Source organism: Netta rufina (assembly GCF_964035555.1).
Source record: "Netta rufina genome assembly, chromosome: 4".
NCBI classification, from domain to species: Eukaryota; Metazoa; Chordata; class Aves; order Anseriformes; family Anatidae; genus Netta; species Netta rufina.
This window is the reverse complement of record NC_140127.1, coordinates 15486795-15504815: the sequence shown is the minus strand read 5'-3', so window position 1 is coordinate 15504815 and position 18021 is coordinate 15486795. Positions and strand designations below refer to the sequence as shown.

At 43.2% G+C, this 18021-nt stretch overlaps 1 protein-coding gene across 6 annotated transcripts in view; it reads left to right on the top strand.

The window, feature by feature from the left end:
- SLC4A4 (solute carrier family 4 member 4) overlaps positions 1-18021 on the top strand; it is a 193865-nt gene that overhangs the window by 77281 nt on the left and 98563 nt on the right. For all 6 annotated transcript variants that reach the window (XR_014618371.1, XR_014618372.1, XM_084286256.1 and 3 more), the window contains one exon: positions 12365-12500. Coding sequence is in view for 4 of the 6 variants with exons in the window: in XM_084286256.1 (XP_084142382.1) it covers positions 12365-12500 (136 nt within the window). In the remaining 2 variants the exon portion in view is untranslated. The remainder of the gene's footprint in view (positions 1-12364; positions 12501-18021) is intronic.

The window sequence follows — 18021 nt, the reverse complement described above, 5'->3', positions numbered from 1 at the left end:
CCTGTTGCTAATATTCTTAAATAATTCATTTTCCTTCTTTGTCTTATGTACTAGTTTTTCAGTTTGTTTGGGTCTTTGTTGTATGTCATGTTTGCCAGTTTTGCTTTAACCTAAGCTTACGTAGAACTGGCATATTCCTAAATCACAGAATCATTAAAGTCAGAAAACATCTCAGAGGTCATCTGGTCCAACCATCCCCCTGACACCAATATCACCCACTAAACCATGTCCCGAATCACCATGGTGCAGTGAAGTGGGGCTTTGATACCTTATTCTCTATAGTTGCCCTGCCTTACTGCTTTATCGCCTCTGATGTTTGCTGAATGTGTATTTCCATGTTGCTTGCTTAGATTTCTATTCCAAATTTGTCTCCAGATACCAAATTTTTCCCCTTTCACTGACAAACATTAGGTGTGTTTGAACTAGCTCTCTCCCTTCCTCGGTTTTGGCAGTATCCTTTTCCTGAGCATGTTGATCTTAATTACAGTACAGTCGCTTGCTGAAAGCTGGCCCGTGCTTAGTCTTACTGTGTAAATACTTCGGATAACGGACTATTATTCTTCTCACACACAGTTCTAGTATAATTCCTAGTTGTATTCCGTTCCCAAAAGTGGAAAAATCTTTTACCTGCATTTGGCTGATTTAATTACAGAACCACGCTTAAAGCAGTAAAACTACTTTCCAGGGTAGGTGAGTCCTTAGCAAATCTACTGAAGTTACTGGCTTGCCAGAGTCAGTTTTCCTTCTTGCACTTTGGAGTTAGATGAGAAGAGCTCTTTCCTCTTCTATGTGGTAGACGCCAAGGCTAACCACAAAATCTGGCCGGTTGACTTTCAGCCAAGGAAGGGTATGCATTGCTAACCTGAAATCATTTTTCATTAACATTTTGTCGGCCTTTTTTTTTCTGTTTGTTTGTTTCACAAGCTTCCTTTTTTTAACCTCAATTTTTCTTCCTTTCTCCAACATTTGCTTTATGCTGTTGCCATTTGCTGAAATGCCTGCTGTGTGATACCCTGCTGCTGGACATCCCTTCCTCTCGCTAATGAGAGATCACCTGCCATTTGGGGGCTTATATATAATGGATCAAAATACATACCTCTGTGCAACTCTTGTCAGCAGTTGATCTAACTATGACAACTTTCAAGTTCCCAGTGCCCCTGAGCTTTATTTGGAGGGATGGGTTTGTGTGTCTGGGCTCTGCTGAGTGGTGGGGCACAGCTCAAGGTGTAGACCTTTGTGCAGCCCGTGTCCACGGAGCAGCAAGCCTGTTGTTTTCCAGCATAATCCTGCTCTGCGGTGGTTTGGTGCTGATGTTGGAAGTGGGGGTGAGTCTGTGAAGCTAGGAGGAAAAAGGAGGCAGAAGCTTGAACGCTACTTGCTGTTGCAAGGGGAAACCGGCAAAGAACAAGAGCTGGAGAAATGTCACCAGGCTTTCAAGAACAAGTTAAATCAGGAGTTTCTTTCTGGGAAGCCATTTGGAAAGAGTGTATTGCTGGCAGCTTGGAGCCACGCGGAGCCTGAAGTTAACGGTTGTTAATTTTTAAAGGCAGGAACGAAACTGGTTATTGTGTCTGTATCTCAATAGGGTCTTTCTGCTACTGAAATACCACTGCGAATGCCCTCTTCTGAATTGTTTTCACTCGGAGAGAGAAAATTCCCTCAGAGAAACAATTTATCCACCAAAATCTTTTATTTGCCTCACTAGTTACAGTACAGTGACAATTTTTGTCAGGGTGATCATAACATCTCCAAGGATGCCAAGCGAGGGAAGTGCTGAGGATGGGCTTTTGGTAGGCTTTAAAAGATGGGATAAAGGAAGCTGCCTAAAGCACATGGTCTGAAGAGATGGATCTTCCTCACCTAACTTGCTTTGCTGCAGCAAGGAAGTGTGTGGAGAACCAGCATTAAAGCATGAAATTAACTGGTTTTGTAACGATTCGCCAGGCCAGATCCTGCTGCTCTCAAAGTCAATGAAAGCATTGTCTGAACTCTCGTGCTGGCTTTGTAGCTTTTTAGATAAGTGGCTGTTAACCTTTAAGAGCCAGAAGGGCAGTTTGTCACTGAATGAAGCTTTTCAGAAGGTGATGGAAAAAAAAGAAACGCTGAGCATTTTCAAAGCATCTCAAAGGCGGCTGGCGCCTTATTCCTGCTGATATTCACGATGAGATGGGCTCAGAAGCACCAAATCGATGTAGGCTACAGAACACTCGCATTAATGCCTGTGCATGTGTCAGAATAACCAACAGACACCAGTCATCTCTGTCACATCCAGAGCGACACAGTCTTCCACCACAACTACCAGCTCTGGTGAAGACCAGCTGTAGTCATATCAACAGTAAATATACCTTGGTGTTTGTTTGTAACTTCTTTTTCCCATTTAAGTGTTTCAGTGCCTGTGTGCTGCATACTCTGTTCAAACCAAGCAAGAGACCTGTACTCAAGTCTGTATGTATGCAAAGCAGTGGCAAAATCAGACCTAATTTATTTAGCTCTGCCTCTTTCCTCTCCCCCAGCAATAATTTGTGCTCTTGAGCCTCACAGTCAACAAGAGCCTGTGCTCTCAGAATGGCATCTCCCTGCTACACCAAGTTTGACACAAGGCAGTTGATCATAAAGAAATAAGAGTCTGCAGAACCCTCTCAGCGCATATATGTTGCTCTCAGACACCAGGTTGGTCTCCTGCAATGCCTGCTAGGAATATTAACACCCTTTTCTCTCCGTGCCTGAAGTGGATGAGGTATTTGGCAACATTTAAAACAGAGGGGACAGAATGAAAAGAGTTGAAAGCAAAAAGTGTTGAATGCCAGAGACATTCAGTACTCCTTGAAATACTGCCTGGCGACAGAGATCAGCTCAATTTCAGCTGGAGACACTGCTGAAAAACACATGGAATGAAGGGCTCTGCATGCAGGAAAGTTGGAGGAGTAAAAAATGAAAATTCGCATGCTTGTGCTTGGCTTTCTTCCTCTGCGACGCTGTTCTGCTCCATCGAGCCCTTGTTGAAGAAAACTTCTAGAAGTGCTGAAATGGTCAGAGCTGATGTGGAGGATGATTGAACAGGACAAACAGACTACGATGAGATCCTGCTTGTGAGAAGAGCTTAATAGGCATAAAATTGTCTTGCAGCCGGAGGGCTGGATTTAAAGCACAGAGAGGGAAGGGAAGGGTGACTATTTCTTCTTGGCACTGCATGGAAGTTTAAATTCAGACAAAGAGTCCAGAGTTGTTATGGCTGTGTCCTTAAAAAGATCACTGCACCTCACTATTCATTACCTAAAAAAGGAGGTGCAGGTAAATGATCAAAAATTAATTAATAGTTTGGTAGGACTCTTGTGGCCAATGGAAGGGAATGACAGTACTAAGGGACTGCATCAAATCAAAATAGCTTTAAAAATATCGTAGGAGAGAGCTGCACTGCAGTGTTGAACGCAAAAGCACTGTCTTTTTTTACTCACCAAATAAAAAGGAATTTTCTCACGTACTATCTTATGTTGAGTAGTTGCTTCGTGCACGAGCTGTGCTATTAATGCCTGTGGAAGTACTGGGGGAGCCACATATGGTCATGAATGTGGTTAAGGGCACATTTGAGGTACTAGAATGGGACCCTAGCAGGGTTACAGGGAGTTGAACAGCAACATCTCTGCAAACAAACTGTGAAAGCCATACTGTTTTTAGAAAAGGAAAACAAAGAAAAGCCCCCCCCCCCCGAAAACACAAACAAACAAAAAAAAAACACTGAGAATTACAGAACAGTTTTTGGACTTTGCTATATATGGCAGCCACTGTGCTGCTAAATTGTTTCACTGGAGGCTTGACTGTTGGTCAAGTCCAAGCGAGGTGTGATTCCAGACAGCATCCCAGATCTGTGTGACAGTGGGATATGGAAAAAAGCTAGGCTTTCTCTAGATGCAGCTTTTTCTTTATTGAAGTCTATTTGGCAACTGCTCAGTAATAGCTCCTTAAAAATGTGCTGCTGTTGCACTTTCACATGACTTTAAGTAAGATGGCTGACCTCCAGAACTAGTCAAAAAATACCTTTGTAATCCATATTTTGTACTGGATTGCTTGTTGCATGGCTTATATCATGCCAGGGTTTTTAAACAGCGTGCTCTGTTATGATGCATAGGCTGTGGTACAGAAGGATGGGTTAGCTGTTCACTAAAAGAAGCGTCAAAGGCATCGCTGCCTTTAGTGCTATTTCCAATTACATGAGATGAACCTAGGGGGAAAAAGAAGTGATAAAGAGAAATCTGTTTTTTTTTCAGGCAGTTCAGCACCTACTAACCGGTAATTGGTGTCTAGCTACAGCAGGCCTGACTCCAGACCAGCACCCGGAGGATCACGCGGTCTGCATGCACCCGACTCTGCACCCTTGAGATCAGGGGAACCTTCTGTGGATCTGAGCAGGCAGAGACCGGAGTGGTTAATACATTAACTATTTGGCCTGGCTCAGCTTGCTACTGATGTATCTGAGCAAGGCTGTTAATAATGCATTCCGTTTGGAATATACAGCTGCCTCGGCCCCTGACATGTTACATCGCTGTTAGTTTTGTTGTCTGCAGCTGAAAAAAGCAGGCACTGATTTTTAAAGACAGCTAACTGGCAGTGTTTCTCAAGTGGAGCAGTGCTGAGAAAGGTTCATAGCCAGACTAGAGGTGTAGCATGCAGCGAACCCTCCATCATAAGTGTGTTCAGAATTAGTGGTGTTTCTTCTTCTAGAGGCAATGTCTTTTATGTTGAGGCTGACTGACTTCTTCATTAACTGATGGTGTTTTTGCTTAAGAGGCTGCCAGACTGATAGTCTGCATTGCTCACCTTGTCCACTTGTCCCTGTCTGCTATAAATGAATAGATTTAGGACATTTTTGGAAGAACGGTCTTTGCTGTGTCCCAATATCTCCATGGAATGCATCAATAAAATACCTGAAGACGTAAGGTCTGTGCATTATCACAACACCGCTGAAGACAGAAGGAGCTGAGAGTGCTTAGCAAATCATTACATAAAGGCTGCCGTTCTGGCTGTTGAGAGAATGTGTTGTTAGTAAGCATTTGTCTAATGCTGATGATTTTTTGCAGATCAAAGACTTAAGATATGCCACATGCTGCATAGGAGCTTACAGCAGAACATGCACAATCGTGCAGTACAGTAGTCCAGCAAAAAACGGATTATTCAAGAGGCAGTCAGCATTATTCAGTACATGTTGGAAAGGGTCATGATCAAGGGATGCGGGATATTTGCTTCAGGATGGATCAAGTGGCTTGAATTGCCTTCTCTGCTTTTGTTGTCTGTAGGAGAGAGAGCGATGGCCCCAAAGGGGACCTGGTAGCATAGTGAGTGCTCCCTGCAGGCTGCCAAGTTCATCCTGCGGACAAATCTGATCTGCCTTATTACCAGCCAGCACTGTGTGCAAGGTCAAAAAGGAATCATTTTTCTCCATAGGAAAAGAAATTTCTAACGTTGGCTTGTAGCAATTATCTGGAGAGTTGGTCATCCAGAGCTGGATTCTGCAGGAGCCTAGGGGAGGTCCAGTGTGTGGTCTCTGATCAAATTTTAAGGTGCAGGCATTGCTGTGAAGCAGATTCCACATGTAGATCGTTGTCCTTGTCTATACAAGTGCAAGAATAGCACAGAGAATCTGTGTGCTGTGCTTCAACATGGGCAGTGCTCCAGACACATTGAACAGCATTACGAGTAGTGGGAGTAGGTCCTTTGCCTTGTCCTTGTGTCAGATACCACATGTGAGCTGTGAAGATGTCCATGATGACAATCTCAGTCTCTGCTTTTAGCCATGACGCCGTGTTGGTTAGTGTTTCATGGAAACTGGTAGAGCTGTGAGCTGTGAAAGCCGTCACTGCTTGCTTTTAGCTGGGGGAATTCCATCTCCTGTTACAATCTCTCTTTCAAATCTTACCTTGTTTTCAATTCAAAAGCTTTCTTCCTCAATTTTTGCCAAACTGCGTGACCAAACTACCTTGCTTATATTAATCAAGCAAGATGCAGAGCAAAAAATCTTACTGCAGAATCAAGATATTGTGAATTCTGGTCTTATCAGTAAGGTGTTAATCAGCGTTGGGCCAGGTTACTGCTGCTTCTCATTACATCCCTGTTGTGAAAGGGGATCAAGGGGAGATAGTAAGGGTCTACAGTCTACACTGCAGCTGGAAGTTGTATGATGGGAGAGTCAAAATTAAGGGAATTGCCATTTTTTTCCAAGCTCCCCTCCTTGGGAGTAGCTTTTCCACTGTCCTTGTATTCTCCAGCTCTGTGCTTGTGTTTAACTTCTTGTTATCTGCTAGGTACGATGCCTAGAGAAGGGGTTGTGCTGTGGAGGGGAGCAGACCAGAAACCTGTAAAACTTCGGTACGGGATGGGCCACGCCATCTGTGTAATTGTTTCATGACTTTTGTGAAAACTGCCTGCTTCATTCTTCTCATTAGTAACATTGACTAAAGCCTGGGTTTTTGTCATCAGCTACCCTTAGTGGAAACTTGCCTCTGGATAGTGCCTTGAACTGTGTGTAAAAGTGTTCAAACTCCAGGGCGTGTCTATGCAGGAGTACTCAGGAATGTGAATGGGAACTGATCAAAGGTATAAATCTTCAGAGAAAGGATTAAATGGGATAAGGTCTTGTAGAGACATTAACATGCAGAATTAAAGTTGTTTAATGTTAATTGATTCGTTTTGGAAGTGAGGTCAGGTAAACTAGAAAGAAAACCACCTAAAATCTGATAAGAACGTCCACACAGGTGTTTAACTCAACTTATTCCCTCTGACTTGAGATTGATTTGAACTGAGTTTTGGCTGACTGAGGGCAACCCCAGAAATTAATGGGAGTGTAATCATGTCCCATTTTAATAAATGTATTTGGAAAGCATGTTTTACAAATAACCCTCTTTGATAATGTTACCACAGGCTTTGAGGCAGGATTTATGCCAGGGCTCGTGGGGATTTCTGTAGCTGCTGATGTACTTCTAAGTGGTGGAGTACCCAATGTTAGACGGGCTCTTTGGCCTTGGATGGAGGAAGCAGTTGATTGAGATGCAGGTCACAATGGTGTTCAGAAACACTACCAGTAAAAACAAAACGAAAAAATGCATGGAAGAAACACTGCTGGCTGATATGAGAAGAGGCTGTTTTGGTTGTACATCATCACAAACTGGTACCCCCCAGTTAATTCTGAGGAGGTACCGTACACGTGGAGGGCCAGATTATAACCACCTTCCTCGCTGCATCACGTTTCACCCCCGGTTAGTGAGGCACTTGCAACTCAGCACTGAAGCATGAGGTGACTTCAGGATACTTGCTGCTCTTGTGAAGCCCCCTGGTATTTCTGCATGCCGCGGGGAGCCCTGCAGGCAGCGAGCTTGCTGCTTTATCCGGCCAGGCTGGGAGGGAGGGCTCCCTGCGACAGCGAGCAATTGCAGAAGTCGGGCTGACGTTGGGCTGGGAAGTTCAGCTGTGGCCTTATTTGAAGCCGTCGTGCCACAATGTGTCTCTCTGTATTTCTCCCTCAGATTTCTCTGTGTTGATGGAGATTGATTTTGCCTTTGGGAACCTGAGGGTATAAATTGTACTCATAATTGGCCTGAACTGAACTAGGAGAAAGAGCTGATGTGTTTGTTCTCTTCAGCAAGTGATTTGTTTTATAAGCTGCTTCATGGACTGCTTCTGCCTGAATTTGGGAAAAGGAAAGGGAAAAGGGGGAGGTAGGAGGTGCTGTTAGCAGATGCCAATACCTGTATTTAAATGTTGCATTGGAGCCTTCTACCATCTGCATTTGATAGCTTAATTCCTCTCCCATTCAGGGAAAAATATAATCCCAGCCATCTAAATCCGTGGATTAGCATTTTCTCCGATACTTATGTCTGTTGCTCATCAGGTTGTTGCTGGAACGAGACAGCTGCAAAAAGAAGACCTCTCAGCAGTGGCAGCTGATGCTGCCATTGGCGGTGCTGGTTTCAGCAGCTCTCAAAGTGGCTGGGTTAGGGAGAAGCAAAGGTGATGGTCAAGGCTTGGGGAGGCCGGTGCTCAAAGGTCGGGCAGGGGGAGCTCTGCAGGGTTCACGCCCCAGGTTAATTGCTCTGCAGCTCTTAAGCCTGATACTCAGCTGTCCACCCCGTGCTCAGCACACAGTGTTCGCTGGGGAGATTAAGATGAAAATATGTTCTCCTTGCTAAAGAGCACATAAACAACCCATAAACGGCCCATTAACCTACAAAATCGCAATAAAGAACATGTGGCAAAGCAAAGCCATAGGAGACCTGTGACCCAGCAAATTCCTTAATTGGATTTTGAACCTTATCAGTTGTGCTAAATGCAGCTAATCTGAAATTAGCAAAAACAAAAGGAAGAAGAAAAAGAAGGGGAGACTTTGCTTGTCCAGATGAGGTGGGAGCACTCCTGTAACTCCTCATATGATACAGCCCAGTGAGCAAAATTCTCTGGCCAGTTGTGGAATTGATGTGTTATGGGATCAGGCATCACAGTAACACTTCCACGTAATACCAAATGATAACAAAATGAGTGGAAAGAGAGAATTTTCTCGTTGGCTGCAAGCAATGCCTTCAGCAGCTCTGTAATCACTTCTCTCACAGGCTGCTTAATGCACCAGCCTCTTGCTGTGCTCCAAGTTGCTTTTTTTGAAGCTGTAGGATATAAATTTATTTTATAGCTTTTCTGGCTGTGATATTTAAATTCTGTTAAGAATATATTGAGAGTCATTAGTGCAGATTGAGAGGGAAGTTGATGGAACATGTATCTGATGGGTTCCCTGCCAGCAGGGCTTGCTCTTCATCTGGAGGATGACTGCAGAGTCAGACACCGTCAGCAAAGAGCTGAAGTCTAAGTCACTTAGACTCTTTCCATCACTGTGAAACCACCAAATGGCTGGAGAATGGCAGCCACTTATTGTTTTTGTTCTTTTTTTCCTTGAGCCAAATTATCCCCAATGAAAGGAAGAAGAAAAAGCACATCGTGGAAGTCTGCAGGTTCATGCTGTAAGCCGTTTGGTGTTCTTTTGGCCAGCTGTCATCTTTTTATTGTCCATAGTGTGCTGTGGAGGGGGCACACGTCTGTGTACATGTCTGAAGCACTACAGCAAAATAAATGGAAAAAACCCAAGTGCTGATAACCAGTCTGCCAGTACAGTGGTATTTAAAGGTCTTAGCTGAAACTTTGGACTTGGATTTAGTAGGTGTTTTCCCAAATGTACACACGGTGAGATCTCTGCCCTGAAGCATGTGCGATTTGAATAGAGCGGGAAGAGAGAGGCTGGTATGTGGCAGTGAGGAGCTGAGGGCCTGAGCAGCAAAATGATTTACCCCAAGCCAAAGTGGTGTGGTGAAAGCAGAACTTGAACCGTGCCTCTTAGTGCTCAGGTGCATTGGTTTCAGCACAAACTCCTGGCTCCATGGCTGATTTGAGCTGACTGTATGAAGATGAGCTCAAGTGTTACACCTATTTGGGTTTTTGAAATAGGAAAATCTTAATTATTTATACTAATGTTTATTTTCAATGTGTTTTAGATGCAGATTTTTAGTCCAAATTGCTTTTATAATTGCAAGGACGATTTTCATGCATAAGGCTATGTGTTTGCAGATATATTCTGGAACTGTTCTGCCAAGAGCATCTGTTACATCCAAGTCAAGTAATCGAATGCTTGTTATGCACCTCACGGATTGTGAGAAACATTTCTGAAGAAAAAGAAAAAATAATTGTAGAAACTAATGCTTATGTAAGAGTGCTAATTACCAAAAGGGTTAATGTGTATTTTCCAAGAACTGAATGTCTTTGTAAATTCTGCTTAGCAGTATTTTTCTCTCTTTTTCAGGAGTATCCTGTGGGAGTGTTTTTGCTTTTGTGGGAAACTATAGATTTACTCAAAGGAAGAACTGACGAAAAAATGAAAAAGCTTTGTGTAGTTAGTTTGGGAAACTTACTGAATCACGGGCAATGTTGCTTATGTGACATAATGGCAAAGGAATGGATCAGCTGGTTGTGTGAACTTTGCTTTCTACTGATGTATGTTTATGTTGCTTTCACTTACGTTTCATACACACACCTTACACCTTGCTCTCAGTCGTGGCAAACCCAGCCTGTCCTCAAGCTCTGCTGCCTCCTGGGTACCTGTCCCATGAGGCTAGGAAGCTGTGATGATCTGTGAAAAGGGTCAAGCCCTATTGTCCTGCAATTAAAAGGCAGAAGGATATATGTAATAGTGCCTGTGTCCATAACAGTGACACAAAGGCTGGTCTGGTGCATGTCCTGAGGATGTTGTGCTTGTGAAATGGTACCCTTGAAATGGTGGGCATGGGAAAGGGGCAGCCATGAGCAGCCACGGGGATGTACATGCTGTAATTATTTGGGTTTGGGTTTAAGTTGTGCTGTGCAGTTCTGTGAAGAAGAGCTGGGGCCACGTCTCAGGGAAGTGAAGCTGGTGGGCTATAAATGGTGGATTTCTGGAAACAGTTCTAGACCAGCACCACTTTGCAGAGCCTTAGATGTTGTGACTGTGCAGACGTGATGATAGCTTTGGGAAGCACAGAGGTTGGTGCACCTCGCTGGCAGGTGCTTCTGTGAGGAAGGGCAGTGTTGCTGAGGCCTTTGTGATGGGAAAAAGGAGAGAATCACAGGGGCAGCTCATGATGCACTGCTGACCAGTGAGCCTGAAAAGCCTTAAAGGAGAGGAAGGAGGTGGAGAGAAGTAAAATGGACCTAGCTGGCAACCAGGCTTCTAATTCATGTAGGTATTTTGGAGCAAAACTCAGATATGTGAAATAAAATGTTTTCAGCAGTGCCTTGCTTTCAGAAGGAAGCCTGGTCTTCTCTCTCACTGCAGGAGCATTCTGAACAGCTTGAGCAAAACTTGCAATTGGCTCTAAAGCTTCGGGTAAAAAAAATGTTCCCTTCATTGAGGTGTGTCCCTACTGCTGTATTACTGCAATTGGGAGTGTTAAAACCAATGCAACAGGGGGAAAATGTCACCAACTGCAAAAATAATAATAAGAAAAGATAGTTTCATTAAATTATTTTCTTTAACTGTAAATGTACTTTCAATAGGGAAAAAAAAAGCTTTTTTATTATAAAAGTATACTAGCTGGTGAGAAATTAAATTTGCATCAATGTTTGGTTAATAATTGAAGTCTTCTTTGAAAAAAAAAAAAAAAAACAAGAAGAAAAAGAAACAAAAAGGCCATGTTTCCTATTGGTTTCTTTTTTCACATTACAAATTGAGACTTTGCTTACCCTGGAAAAATCAATGGTGATTGGACACCTGGTGTAATTAATTATATTGCAACAGCCAGACAGCTGATCTTTTGAAAAGAAAGGAGTTTTTAGCAGAACTGTTCAAAGTTCATAGTCTGCTGTTTAACTCTAATGCTAATAAACATTCAGCAGAAGGGATGTCTGTCTTAAAATTGCCCAGTATCGCACCTTCGTTTTAAGGTGATATGACAAGAACAAAACTGCAGACCCCACGAGGTCCTCCAGCAATGCTGCTTTGGTGGCACGAGCCCCAGTTGCCTCTGGGAGATGCCCTTAGGTCTTGGCATGTGCACAGCGAGGTTTTCAGTTTTTAATTTTGAGTCATGTCCATTTCTTAACCAGGAGGGGGGTTCTGCTCATTCTCCTTTAGGTGGAAACACAAATGAACTTCACTTGCACTACCAAAAGAGCATGTGTTGAACCTAGGTTCTTCTGCCTAAATGGGCAGTCGTTTCCCAATGGGTAGAGCTGTGTTTTTTTTCAGTGCACTGGTGCCTGACTAAATGCATTCAGGCACATTCTTCATGTATAGATGACACAAACTTTCTGTTAAATATTCCTGTGTTTTCTAGCAATAGGTCTGGGAAGGTTACAGCTTGCCTTGCAGGCCAATTAGAGCATGAGCCATGTTGACAGGGAGGGGAAAGCTGGCTATGGGATGCTGTCACAGTAAGCCCCAAAAGAGTTTGGCTGAAACTGGTTCTACGTCATATAAAAACGGGGGCTAAGGATCTCAGCTGATCAGAGTACTAAAGGTCCTTGGGCACGCACCATAGAGCATATTGGTTTTGAGCTTGATAGCTTTTTTTTTACAAGGGCTGCAAATTGCTGTAACATAGTTAAGGACTGTAGGAAGAGGCAAGTTTTCCTGAACTTTACTCCCAGCTTGAAGTTTTAAGAAGTAAGTGAGAAGCAAGGAAGGGAGGAGAGGGAGATACACGAACCCTCCCTCACGCCCCTCCGACCACAACTAGGATGTCAAATGGAAAAGACAGCCTGGAGAAACAGCTGAACGGCTTTGGGGAGAAGGGAAAGGAAAAGAGCCGCACGTCCCTGGTCATCTCTCAGGCTGTTAACCGCAGTATTTTCACCTCTGCAGTCTCCCCCGCTGCCGAACGTGTCCGCTTCATTCTTGGAGAGGAAGATGACAGCCCAGCACCCCCGCAGCTTTTCACAGAGCTGGATGAGCTTCTGGCCGTTGATGGACAAGAGATGGAATGGAAGGAGACTGCCAGGTGAGTTGTTTTTAACTGTATCCTGAAAGGGAAGGGCAGCTACTCAGAAACCCCATGGAAAATTCCTCTGTAGCACTCGAGGGGGGTAATGTCCATGCTACAGAATGGCTTGGGAAGTCCACAGAAAGAAATCCATACAGGTGAATTTACCTTTCTGTAAAAAAAAACTGAGAGAATTCACGGATTTGTGTAAATATTAATTTAAAACAACAACTAGAAAAATCAGAGTGCCAGATTGACTTGAATGGGTTGCATCTGGAGATCCAAAATTGATATGGGCTTACAAGTGCATTGCAAACATCAGTAATACCATGGCCAGACTAAAGCTTCTGTAAATGTGTTAAAATCACTTAAATTCTGTTGCTATAATTACTTAAATTCACACACCACAAATTGGAGCATTTTGACCGCGTCCTTCTCCTAATGAGTTACTGATAAAATTAATTTTAAATAGGTAAAAAAAAAATCCTCAAGTTTTTTTTTCCTTCCAAATTATTCAAGGTGTGTTAAATGCTCAATTGGATTGCCTGCTTTGAGTTTCTTGACTAAGTTCTCTCCCTATTTCTTTAATGGTGCTGATTTAGGACTGGCATGTTTTTTTGCCCTGTTTGACACAAGTTTTTTATGGCGTATTTCTGAGCAACATAGAAGGAGCCATTGGATTGGATTCAAGATCTAAAGGCTGCTTCTTGCCTTGTGAAGTGTAGTTTTTCTACAGCAAAAACCTTTTTATTGGGTTTGCCCTGAGAGGTAAAGCCCCTAACTGCTGTTGCTGCGAAGGTCTGAAACCTTCCCCTAGAAAGAGGTGCTTACCTAGCTGCTGAGCAGCCTGGGGTTTTCCTGTCCCTGTTCCCAATCCCCCTCTCTTAACTTTGGGCTTTTCATTTTCCTTTATTGTGGCCGTGCTAAGCTCTTTCCCCACCTTCCAGTCTTAAGGGCACCTACTGTGTTTGGAGGTAGCCCATGTTGTTTGGCTACCTTAATCTTCTTTACCTGTGATTTAATGAACTGCTCCACCGCCTACCCCCTTGCCCCTTATCTTGTTTTATTTTTACTTCTCAGTCACTTGTAGAGCCTATTTAAAGACTTTTCACCTTTACTCTTTAACTCCTTTCTTATTGGTCATCCTTTTCTCCCTTTATTGCTCTTCTTCCCTCTTATCGTTAGTTCAGTACTTGCATGTGTACTTCCCACCTCTGCTTTTTATGGCAATTTATGCTTTCCTCTATGTATAGGCCTTTAAGAAGGGTTTTTAATGACAGCTGGTTAAGGCTCTTCCACAGTTCAGATCTTGATGGTGCGCTTCATATTGAGCACTATATTGGGTCTCTCCTTTGTAATATAAAAATTGGGAAGCAATGTTTTCCTCAAGTCCACAAATATTAGCCATCAAGAGGAAGATACTCCATGTCCTGAATGAGAAATGACAAAACATTTATATGTCTTGAGAAGTATCTATCAAGAGCCCTCTGCTTTTACATTCCAAGAACCTTACAGAGGGATATGCTGGTGCTTTTACCATCAGGCAGCTGTAGAGAAAAAGGGAGGTTTTCTTCCCCTTTGGAAATGCTTTCTGATTTCACATGTGACATACATCTTCAGTAGAAGTGCTAGATTCAGCTGTATATATGCCTCTCTCCTTTGAGTGATACATATCTATATTAAATACTTGAAGAGGGGACAACCTGTTGAAGCACAGTGAAATTCTTAACCTCGGCTAACTTCCTGACTTTCATGGTAATTTGTTGATGGTGATCTTGCACAGTGTGTAATTGTCCAGGATTTTTCAGTATCTTCCTGAAATGACTTAATCTAGCAAAACAGAACCTGCTGTAAGCTACCGAGTGGCTCTTGCTGCAGAATATACCAGCTAGAGCTGGCTAGCTCTGCTTTAGTAGGTAGAGGAGCTGCATGCTCTGCCACTCACTGCAGCTGATGGGTCTAAGACCTGACAGAGTGGGAGCTGTCAGGAGAGACAGGGTTTAGCAAATGGTACCAGAGGTGTTCTGATCAACAGAAAAGCCGGAACATGTCATGGAACATTTCTAGCAGCAACCTTCAAGATACTGTCTTTAAAGTGCTTCCAGAAGAATATCTTTAATTGCATGGCTTGACTCTTGATCCATGTGACTTCAGCTGTCTGTGCTGCAACCCCAGTGTAAATGGGCTATAGTTACCCCCCTGCACTCAGTGACGTTTCATATAGTAAGTACGTCAGTCCATGACTGGGGCTTGAGGATGTCTTACTCCTTTGTGTGGTCCTGTCACATGTTAGTGATGGGGTCTGGCCATCATTAACAAAAAAGAGAAGTTTTGGAAAAATGTCTTAGTTGTAGAGTGTTTCATAACGCAGCCCTGTAAATGCACTAGAAATAGAGCAGTAAAAGGGAAGGTGTATTGCTGTTAAAAGGTAACCTGAAGATTTGGGTCACTGGGTGTTCCTTGTTCTTTTTTTTTTTTTTTTTTTTTTTTTTTTTTTTTTTTTTGGCGCTTATAATGGATTTACTTGGTGTGGATGGACAAGTTCTTGCACCAACATGTGAATGTTTTCATTTCAATCGTAGTTAAAGAATACAGAGCAAGCTGGTAAAAGGAAAAGAAAGACCTGAGACAGCTGGAGGCCACCAGCTATTTTGAGGCTCAGTCCATTACATTTGGGAACCAAGATGTGCACACCATAGTGGAGATTGCCATTCTGCAAGGCAGAGAGATGGCAAAAGGATCCTGGTGATAATGACAAGGACAGAAAGGGTTGGCAGATAGGCTTTTAAAATCTTTAATTACGGTTGTTTCTTTATGTAAGCTCTGTCAAACAGTACATTTACATCCTTCACCTCTTTCCTCATTACAATATTAACATGCCTTTTATGCAATCCTTTATAGGGCTTTAAAAATAAAAAAGACGAGTCCTGCATACTGGCTAGCAGAGGTAATAGCTGTCTTCACGGTATGTGTACACTGAATATACTGAAGGCTCCCAGAGAAGCATTTGAAGAGTAAGATGTTCTTCTGGAGGCAACCAAGTGCACTGGTGGCAGATTTTTCTTGCAAATCTCTGCCCTTTGGAGCCAGTGATGCCTATATGGTCCTGAATTCAGAAGTCCACAGTGCCAGCTTTGCTGGAGCTGCCAGTGTAGTAAGATCCAAGAGGTGTAATACTACATGGGTGTTCTTTGCCGTACCTTGCTGCTTCTCTGATGTGGTCACAAGAATTTTTACTAGCTATTGCAAGTGAATTAAAAGTGGCAGAAAGGAAGAATATGGAAATGTAAAAAAACAGAGGGGGATAGAAATAACGAAATAAATTTGGTTGTTAATTTTCTCAAATAACAGTGTTGATAATCGTTTGCCCTGAAACAGCACGTTGCTGTTATGCTGCAGATAATGTTGCCTTTTACACTCAGGAAACTCTGTTTCGGGATGTACAATTTGAAATTCACCCAATAGGAAGCATTAGCCCTATGTCTCTCTCTTTTGTCCTTTCCACTCTCCTCCACCCTAAAAGTCAGACACTTTCTTCCAATGATCAGAGGCTGCCCATGCAACTTTCTGGGTGTGAGTGAGCTTTTCTGTGTGGTCTTGTGTCAGTGGTTGTTTCTGATAGCACATTTTGTGTCCTTGTTTGCAAAGTCTTTTTTGATGATACTTCAGTGACCAGGTGCGTATGATCTTTGCCATAGCACAGATGTACACTGTACAAAGTACCAGATTTCTGTCTTGGCATGCTTTAGGCTTATTTCCTGAACATTAACAGATATTTCTGGTGTATCCCCAAGTCTTTATCAACAATAGGGGATGCGTGTAGCTGATGATAATTTCACACTAGTATGATATCTTCTGGTAGGTTAGCTTAGGAAAGTATTGCACCAGGAGTGGTCTTTCAATGATTCCCCCTGATGGAATGAGGAGTCACCACGCAGTTCAGTGTCCTCAAAGCCACATCTGCCTTTACAGTGGGCACTTCTGGCTCCTGGGAGGTGTCTGGAACTACCTTGGCTTCAGGTTTGGCTCATTTTTATCACTTTAGGTATCATTTGTGAGTGAAGTAGCACACCAAATTGGTTCAATTCAGTTCACACTGAAGATGCCTCCTTGTAAACCTCCTTTGCTTTGTGTGGTCCTTGGCAAACCAGCGTATTTAATTAGGTGAAGTATATAGTAGGGAATAATAATAAAAAGCCCTAAAGAAGAAGACATGTATTAAGCATATGGAAAGCCATGTGGAGAGCATTGCTTAACTAAGTACTGGCATTGGTTTGCAGAAAGCAAATGTTAATAATTGTGAATTATACACTTTCACCAAAAATACAAATGCTTGTAATTTGCAGCTTTTATGCTGTTGCAGGCTAAGCAGCATCTAACTGCCTTTGATACGATCCCATAAGTGTATGATGCAGTCATACGTATGTGGCCATGTCACACACCCTTTGAACTCCACGGATGTGCAGGTGCCCAAGTCACTGTGCTTTCCTAGCAAACACCCAGGTGGTGTGAGCTGAATACAACCTTGTTACTCAGAGCTCAAATTCAGTCTCTCCGCTTGGGTTAAAAAGCAACTTTTGTATAATGAAGTCTCAAAAGAGATTATTGCAGTTGAAAAGCATAATTGATTAATCCTAAAGTAATACATTTTTTAGGAGTATGATTTCACTTGGCGTTAATAATGTTCTCTTGAGCCACTTTGTGACTTCCTTACCTTCACATGTATGTTTTCTTTGTCTTAGTAATCCCCTTATATTACTCAGTGGAATTTTCATTTAGCCAAGTATATTAAAACAGTATCTTGGGACGGGATTAGAATGCACTTGTACTTTGCAATCAGGTTGCATTAAAACATCTTCCTGCATTCCGTGCTCACAGCGCAGCCGTAGCTGGGTGCTGCAATGAAGGAAAAGATCTGTGCCATTTCTTTTCCTTTTATAAGCGCAGCAAAAGCCTGAGCCAGGTGAAATTTCCTCCTGTGGGTCCCACAGAAGGAGTTGTTTGCGCAGTCCCCGGCCGGCCACCTGTGCAAACACCTTGCTGGCAGCAGCAGGAGCCAAGGGCAGCGCGGAGCCGCAGCGGGGTCACGCTCCGGCTGGCCGCCTGCAGCAGCGGAGCTCGGGGTTGCGATCCCTGGGTTAAACCTCTTGCTTGCCTGCTGTGATGACATGGTTTTAGGGGTGTAAAGAGTATTTTGCATGGAACGGCATTTAACCTTTGCTCTAATCTTCAACTAGAGAGATGAGCTTTCTGTTTTTTCAGACCTACTTTGTTAAATGATTAAACAATGCATAGAGAACAGAGAGAAACAACGAAGCCCTTAATTTGTCTTTTCCATTGGTAGCTCGCTTGTTCCTTCCAGAACATGTTTGGGTCTGTTTGGGATATGCTGCTCTCCTCTGCCCTTTGCCTCCTGCCAGCCTGCTCCTCTTGGGCAGCACTATGCAGTGCTCCCGACTGTTGGCCAGGCTGCCGGGTTTTGGCAAAGCCCTGGTGCTTCTCCTGTGCTCGTACACTTGAAGATGACCCATGTCTTTGC